At 39.8% G+C, this 9143-nt stretch overlaps 1 protein-coding gene across 1 annotated transcript; it reads left to right on the forward strand.

Annotated features, from left to right (window-relative positions):
• LOC108636601 (heterogeneous nuclear ribonucleoprotein D-like) lies at nucleotides 865-4852 on the forward strand. Its single transcript, XM_018052774.1, has 2 exons — nucleotides 865-873; nucleotides 3546-4852. The coding sequence occupies exons 1-2, from the start codon at nucleotides 865-867 to the stop codon at nucleotides 4578-4580; spliced, it is 1044 nt and encodes a 347-aa protein (XP_017908263.1). The 3' UTR covers nucleotides 4581-4852.

Genomic DNA, 9143 nt, shown 5'->3' on the forward strand with positions numbered 1-9143 from the left:
AAAGAAAGTTCAGAATATTCAAATGAAAGTGGGGAAAAGAAAAATCAGAATAGCAAAGATAAGATGTTACAAGTCCTTAGTATACATGATAGATATTGTATATTTGTTTAGTAAAGGGGTAGATAAATTTGTCTCTAAACTCTCCAGCACCCAACTCAAGATGGAAAACAAAGAAAGATTGCTATAATTTTTAAGGAAAGTTCTAATAATAGGCTGAGGAAAGAGAAGCTAATATTTATTCAGCAACTATTCCATTTATTTCCAAAATAAATGCTATGCAAAATACATTGGTTCTTATTTTAGAGAATAGGAAACTGAAGGTCCAAGATGTTTTAAAAATATTTAAAAATTTTGAATCAGTTCTAATGAGATGGATGAAACTGGAGCCGATTATACAGAGTGAAGTAAGCCAGAAAGAAAAACACCAATGCAGTATACTAACACATATATATGGAATTTAGAAAGATGGTAAGGATAACCCTGTATGTGAGACAGCAAAAGAGACACAGATGTATAGAACGGACTTTTGGACTCTGAGGGAGAGGGAGAGGGTGGGATGATTTGGGAAAATGGCATGGAAACATGTATACTACCATGTAAGAAACGAATCACCAGTCTATGTTCGAAACAGGATGCTAGGGGCTGGTGCACGGGGATGATCCAGAGAGATGATATGGGGTGGGAGGTGGGAGCTGGGTTCAGGATTGGGAACTCATGTACACCCGTGGCGGATTCATGTCAATGTATGGCAAAACCAATACAGTATTGTAAAGTAAAATAAAGTAAAAAAAAAAAAAAATTTCTTAGCTGTTAAGTATAATCCAAGGTCTCCAACTCCAAAGACCATTCCATTTCCATTACAACATGCTACTTGTAAGTCTTGTTTAAGAAAGAGCCCTGGATTAAAAGAAAATAATAAGTGAAAACATGTTGGGTGGTCAGAGCAAGATATTCCTGTCTATTTCTCTTAGTGGATCCCTTCCAATGGAAGAGACTGGATATATTCATAAACCACACTGTGTTGACCACATGATCTAAAGCTGTTTCAGCTTCCCATGGTAGTAGGAGGTATAGATAGATATGCCCCAGTTATTCTTGCTTTAGGGGCTTCCCTCATACTTCAACTGGTAGAGTCTGCCTGCAATGCAGGAGACCTGGGTTCGATCCCTAGTTTGGGAAGATACCTTGGAGAAGGGAAAAGCTATCCACTCCAGTGTTCTGGCCTAGAGAATCCCATGGACTATACAGTCTATGGGGTTGCAAAGCGCTGGACATGACTGAGCAACTTTCATTTCACTTTACTCTTGCTCCACAAGTATGCAGTCATCATGATGGAGGGAAGGAAATAAAATAAATGATAGAACTCAAGAGTATTTCTGCAGACAGTTGAAGGCAAGCAAATACAAACATGATAGATACTCAGGAAAGAGGATAGTGAATTTTATTTTACTCGTCTAAAGATATCATGAAGACATATATACAATGCAATACTACTCAGCCATTAAAAAAATGAAATGATAGCATTTGCAGCAACATGGATAGACCTAGAGATTGTCATTCTGAGTGAAGTAAGTCAGACAGAGAAGGAAAAATATCGTATTCTCTTATATGTGGAATCTAAAAAGAAATGATACAGATCAACTTACTAACAAAACAGAAACTGACTCACAGACTTAGAGAATTAACTTATGGTTGCCAGGGGGAAAGATGAGGAGAAGGCATAATTAGGGAATTTGGGATTGACCTGTACATACTGCTATATTTAAAACAGATAATCAGGAATGACCTCCTGTATAGCATTGGGAACTCAGCTCAATGTTATGTGGCATCCTAGATGAGAGGGGAATTTGGGAGAGAATGGATACATATATATTTATGGCTGAGATTATTTGCTGTCCATCTGAAACTACCACAAACCTGTCAAGTGGCTATACTCCTATAGAAAATAAAAAAGTTAAAAAAATAAAGGTATCATGAAGAAAACTTGTCTCCAATTTCCTGGTAATTACTAGCTTTCCTGGCAGTGAGTTACCTTCTATTAATTACCTTTATTTATTGCTGTTGGAAGAATGACTATTGCAGTAAATCAAGCAATTAGCAGTTTCCCATATTATACTCAGAAGAGAGGCAACAAGATGCCAAGCAGATTAACTTTCTGCTTTATTTTTCAGTCAACATTTCTCTTTTCACGGTTTTGACCTTTATACTACTACTATCATGGGACTTTGGTGAGTTTAGGTGGAATTCTGAGGTCCTTTCAGCAGGTGGGGCATGGGCCTGACAGCTGGGAGGTGAAACAGAATCAGTTATGAGTCACTGGACTATTTCTTTACTCAGACATTGGCGATAAGAAGCACGAAACTGCAGGTTGCAGCAGGAGATAGAGAATAATGTTGACTGGTCCTGTTTGTTTTGTATAGAACTTAAACTCATGGATGCCTATCTATGGCAGGAAGGCCTATCCAGGAAGGATAAAACTGTTAATAGAAATTGAGGTGTTCAGAAATATTTTGCTGTGCAGTAAGTCCTCTACATATGAATGAGTTCTGTTCCAAGAATGCATTTGTAAGGCCAATTTGTTCTTAAGTCCAATATAGTAAGGCTATTGTGTCACTCAGTCAAGTCTGATGCTTTGCGACCCCATGAACTATAGTCTGCCAGCTTCCTCTGTCCATGGAATTCTCCAGGCAAGAATATTGGAGTGGGCTGCCATTCCCAGCCTAGGTATTCAGCAAATACAATTGACTATATAGTACTGTATAACACTGTACTGTAATAGTTTTATAATACTTTTCACACAAAAGTGTGAATACATAAAAAACAAGCACAAATGTGAACACACAGATAAAGCACAAAAAAGAATTCATCTTACAGTTCAGTGCCTTGAAAAGTACAATAGGACAGTATAACAACTGGTGCTTCTTAGCAATACCAACTACATCGCTGCTGCTTTTATGCTTGCTTCCAGACCTCCCGGGCTTGAAATAAAGATGCTGTATGACTGTAATCTGTACGGTACTTTGCAGCAAAGCACACAAAAGACAACAGAAGATGCACACACATGACAATGTATGCCAGACACGTGAACTAACTTACATGACTGGACATGCAAACACACTTTCACATGCTTGAAAGTTCACAGCTTAAAGGTTCATATGTAAGGGACTTACTGTATCTCTTAAAAGTTGTAGAATAACCAGGTCCTGTTGAAGGCATATGTGACTAAGAAGAAAGCAATTGCCCTTCTTCTGGAAAAACCTTTCCCAGTTGGAGGCATCTGGTCTCCATGGTCTTCTCCTCATTAATTGAGGTCCCAGGGTCACCCAGTGAGGTCCTCAGTTCTGCACCATTCTACGTGAATGTTCATCACATCACTCTAGGCACTACTTGGTGTTTTCAAAGAAGACTTTTAAAGCTCCTCCTGATTTATCCAGTGTCAGGTCCTGCCTTTCTTGTCCTCATTGCCTTTGTTGCATGGTTCAATATAGCCCTCCATCTTTTGATTTCATTCATTACCAGAAAATTTATAAATTTATTCTGATTAGCACAAGAGAAAAAAAATAACACAGCTCTTCCGCCGCCATTTTAAATCCAGCTCCATACAACGCTCCGCCGCCGCTGCTGCCGCGACTCGGTCTGCGCTCCAGCACCTTCCGGCCGACCACTCCGCCGCTATGGAAGACATGAACGAGTACAGCAACATAGAGGAATTCGCAGAGGGATCCAAGATCAACGCGAGCAAGAACCAGCAGGATGACGGTAAAATGTTTATTGGAGGCTTGAGCTGGGATACAAGCAAGAAAGATCTAACTGAATATTTGTCTCGATTTGGGGAAGTTGTGGACTGCACGATTAAAACAGATCCTGTTACTGGAAGATCACGAGGATTTGGATTTGTGCTTTTCAAGGATGCTGCTAGTGTTGAAAAGGTTTTGGAACTGAAAGAACACAAACTGGATGGCAAATTGATAGACCCTAAAAGGGCCAAAGCATTAAAAGGGAAGGAACCCCCCAAAAAGGTTTTCGTGGGTGGATTGAGCCCAGATACTTCGGAGGAACAAATTAAAGAATATTTTGGAGCCTTTGGAGAGATTGAAAATATTGAACTTCCTATGGATACAAAAACAAATGAAAGAAGAGGATTTTGCTTTATTACATATACAGACGAGGAGCCAGTAAAGAAATTGTTAGAAAGCAGATACCATCAAATTGGTTCTGGGAAGTGTGAAATCAAAGTTGCACAACCTAAAGAGGTATATAGACAGCAACAGCAACAACAAAAGGGAGGAAGAGGTGCTGCAGCTGGTGGGCGAGGTGGTACCAGGGGTCGAGGCAGAGGTCAGGGCCAAAACTGGAACCAAGGATTTAATAACTATTATGATCAAGGATATGGAAATTACAATAGTGCCTATGGTGGTGATCAAAACTATAGTGGCTATGGCGGCTATGATTATACTGGGTATAACTATGGGAACTATGGATATGGACAGGGATATGCAGACTACAGTGGCCAACAGAGCACTTATGGCAAGGCATCCCGAGGGGGTGGCAATCACCAAAACAATTACCAGCCGTATTAAAGGGGACACTGCAGAAAACAGGAAGAGATTGCTAAAGTAACCATCTTGCAGGAGGACATTGAAGATTGGTCTTCTGTTGATCTAAGATGATTATTTTGTAAAAGACTTTCTAGTGTACAAGACACAATATGTGTCCAACTGTATATAGCCGCCAATTAGTTTTCTTTGTTTTTACTTTGTCTTTTGCTATCTGTGTTATGACTGTGGATTTGTGTTTATACAGACTTTATTTGTATGATTACATGTTAAACCTCAAATGCTTCCTTATGTGAAAAAAACAAAAACAAAAACAAAAACACCAGAATTCTCAGTCCTTTGGGGATGAGGTCTGAAATTAATCTGGCTGGTATGGATTTGAAAACTGGTGTTTCCAGATCAAACAGCGGGTATTTTCTTGCCCACCAAGCCATAGCCTTCACAGGTCTCAGGAGTTTGTTTCATTATGACCAAGGAGGAAGCTGGGCAGAGAAGGAGGTGGTGCAGAGGAGGATTTTTAGCATTTATTAAGCCACCATGAGACTCTCTCTGCATTCCTTGTCTCATTTCATCATAATAACAAACCTATGATATCACTGTTCCTGAATTACAAATGAGGAACTGAAGCTTAGAAAGGCTGACTCACTTGCACATGGTCACACATGGTTGCACATGGTCGTAAACAATAGAACTGAGATCTGTGCTCAGGTCTGTCTATTTCTAAAATCTATACTTTTCTTATGCCACCATTCTATCACTTCAATAACTTCTATGGCAAGCTACCTTGCAGATCCCAAAGAGGCTCAAGAATTGCGTGGCCATGTTCTATTAGTGTCTTGGACTTCTGAGTCCCAGCAAACCTCATTCTTGTTCTCTCCTTTGCCCATCTTCCTGATGTATCATTATTTTTTTGGCAGCATCCACTTACCTAGAATTTGAATCCTTTTCTTTGGAAAGTTTCATTCTGGCTCATTTCTACCTTGATCTATTCTCCCTCCTTACATGTATGCCCAATTTCTCTGCTGTTTCTGAAGCCAAAGCCCTGCCACCCAAAAGCTCTCCTATGGAACCTCTATCTCAAACTCATCATTATCTTCTATTTTAATGCCTTTTCCCATGTTTGCTTCCTTTCCCTGGCATATCCTGACCAAATCACCTGTAACAGTCACCTCTTGCTAATGTATGCTGTTTTTTCAGAAGGAATTCTGTCCCTGAGCTTTCCCCATCTTGTTACTTGCATCTTCTAAAATACAGAGTGGCTTCTGAACAAACAAAATGCATAGCATCAATTTTGTAAGCTGGCCTTTCCCTGACTGGGTATTTTATTCCTAGGCCCTCTGGTAGTCCTTGCTAAATATATATCTAGTCATTTCAATGTACCTCCAAAAAAGGAAGCTACTGGCTACCTGAGCCCCAGTAATTAAGAGATCCTATCTTTCCTTTTGTGCTGAGAAAACATAGCTTACCTCCTAAATTAATAAAGCCTAATTCTTGAATTCCATCTTTGTCTAAAGTAGTGAACTGGATTTGCACTGTAGATGCCAGCCCTGTCTCTCCTGGGCCTATTCAATTCCAAATTCCAGACAAGATAGCTTATCTAGTCTCAGAAGTCTAATACCAGAAAGCTCACTAATCCAACTAGAATTCTCATTCCCACAATAGGTAATCATCCTGAAAGATGTAGATGAAATGCTGAGCAGGTGCCTTTGGCTTGAAATCTTTGCAGCCTGCACAGAATAATTTAATTGCATCTTAGGGACTTTGTTCCATTTCCAGGACATAGAGTAACAGGGATTTCTCTATACTGATGTTGTAAAGTGCTACAACCATTTAAGAAAACTGTTAAGTGTTAATATGCCAGCTTTGAAAATAGGCATACCTGTGCTTAAACAATTCTATTTGGGGTATTATATTATGTCCTGTTCTGCTGTAACCACAAAATTATCACAAACTTGATTGTTCAGTCACCAAGTCAAGTCCAACTCTTCACCCCATGGACTGCAGCACCATGCTGGAATTCCCTGTCCCTCACCATCTCCCAGAGTTTGCCCAAGTTCATCTCCATTGCATCAGTGATACCATCCAACCATGTCATCCTCTGTCACCCTCTTCTCCTTTTGCCTTCAATCCTTCCCAGCATCAGGATCTTTTCCAATAAGTTGGCTGCTTTTATCAGGTGGCCAAAGTATTGGACCTTCAGCTTCAGCATCAATTGTCCCATTGAATACTCAAGATTGATTTCCTTTTAAATTGACTGGTTTAATCTCCTTGCAGTCCAAGGAACTCTCAAGAGTCTTCTCCAGCACCACAATTCACAATCATCAATTCTTCAGCACTCTACCTTCTTTATGGTCCAACTCTCACAACTGTACATGACTACTGGAAAGACCATAGCCTTGACTATAAGGACCTTTGTTGGCAAATTTGGTGGGTTAATACAAAATAAATTTATTCTCTCATATTTCAAAAAGTCAGAAATCAGTATTATACAGCCAAAATCAAGAGGACAACAAGACACATTCTCCCTGGAAGCTCTAGGAGATAACTGGTCCCTTGACTTCGTCAGTTTCTGGTGCTGTTGGCATTCCTTGACTTCCAGCGGCATCACTCCAATTTCCACCTACATGGCCGTATTGCCTCTTCCTCTTCTGTCTGTGTCAACCTCCCTCACCCTTCCTTTCTAAGGATACTTGTGGTTGATTGCTTTCAAGTTCTATGTAGAGATTTCAGAATGACTTCCTCATCTCAAGACCTTTAACATAAAGACCTTTACCCAAATAAAATAACATGTATTTGGGAACGTTAATCCTAATGACAAGAATTAAGACTTGATATCTTTGAGAGCTATTTTCAGCCTACTATAGGCATGCATGCTCAGTTGCTTCAGTCATGTCCAACTCTTTGCGAACCTACAGACTGTTAGCCCACCAGACTCCTCTGTCCATGGAATTCTCCAGGTTAAGAATACTAGAGTGGGTTGCCATGCCCTCCTCCAGGGGATCTTCTCAACCTAGGGATCAAACCAACATCTCCCGCATTGCACATGGATTCTGTACTGCTGAGCCACTGAGGAATCCCACTACAAGTATATATTCAACATATATGCATAGACATATTTACCTGGAGGCAGGGACAAGAATGTATATAGCACATATTGATAATAAACCCAAAGTTGAAAAACATAAAGAGCTATTAGGAGTAAAACTGATAAATAAGGGATAGTCAGATATGGAATATCATGCAGCAATGAAAATGAATATACTTTGTTTATATGTTCTATTAGAGATAAATATAACTATAATAGCACATATAATAATCACCTGCCATCACCAGGTGGTCAAAACTGAAATCAGGTTGATTATATTTGCAGCCAAAGATGGAGAAGCTCTATACAGGCAGAATAAACAAACCTGGGAGCTGATTGTGGCATAGACCATGAACTCTTTATGGCAAAATTCAGACTAAAATTGAAGAAAGTAGAGAAAGCCACTAGGCCATTCAGGTATGACCTAAATCATATCCCTTATGATTATATAGTGGAAGTGACAAATAGATTCAAGGGATTAGATCTGATAGACAGAGTGCCTAAAGAGCTATGAAAGAGCTTTGCAATATTATATAGGAGGCACTGATCAAAACCATCCCCAAGAAAAAGAAATGCAAAAGGCAAAGTGGTTATCTGAGACCTTACAAACAGCTGAGAAGAGAAGTGAAAGGTAAAGGAGAAAAGGAAAGATATATCCATCTGAATGCAGAGCTCTAAAAAATAGCAAGGAGAGATAAGAAATCCTACCAAAGTGAAAAATGCAAAGAAATAGAGGAAAACAATAGAATAGAAAAGACTAGAGAACTCTTCAAGAAAACTAGAGATACCAAAGGGAACATTTCTGCAAAGATGGACACAATAAAGGACAGAAATGGTATGGACCTAACAGAAGCAGAAGACATTAAGAAGAGGTGGCAAGAATACACAGAAAAGTGTGAGCCACTCAGACGTGTCCTATTCTTTGTGACCCCATGAACTGTAGCCTTTGCCGTTTTCTTCTCCAGGGGATCTTCCTGAGCCAGGGATTGAACCCGGGTCTCCCACATTGCGGGCGTATTCTTTACCATCCAAGTCACCAAGAAGTCCTGTAAGAGTACAGTAGGGAAGCCCTGTAAGAGTACACAGAAGAACTATACAAAAAAGATCTTAATGACCTGGATAACCACAGTGACTTGATCACTCACCTAGAGTCAGATGTCCTGGACTACAAAGTCAAGTGGGCCTTAGAAGACATCACTATGAACAAAGATAGTGGAGGTGATGAAATTCCAGCTGAGCTACTTCAAATCCTAAAAGATGATGCTGTTAAAGTGCTGCACTCAATATGCCAGCAAATTTGGAAAGATCAGAAGTGGCCAAAGGACTGAAAAATGTCGGTTTTCATTCCAATCCCAAAGAAGGGCAATGCCAAAGAATGTTCAAACTACAGCACAGTTCACTCATTTCACATGCCAGCAAGGGAATGCTCAAAATCCTCCAGCTAGGCTTCAACAGTATGTGAAACAAGAACTTCCAGATGTACAACCTGGATTTAGAAAAGG

The sequence above is a fragment of the Capra hircus genome, chromosome 8, assembly GCF_001704415.2.
Source record: "Capra hircus breed San Clemente chromosome 8, ASM170441v1, whole genome shotgun sequence".
Classification (NCBI taxonomy): domain Eukaryota; kingdom Metazoa; phylum Chordata; class Mammalia; order Artiodactyla; family Bovidae; genus Capra; species Capra hircus.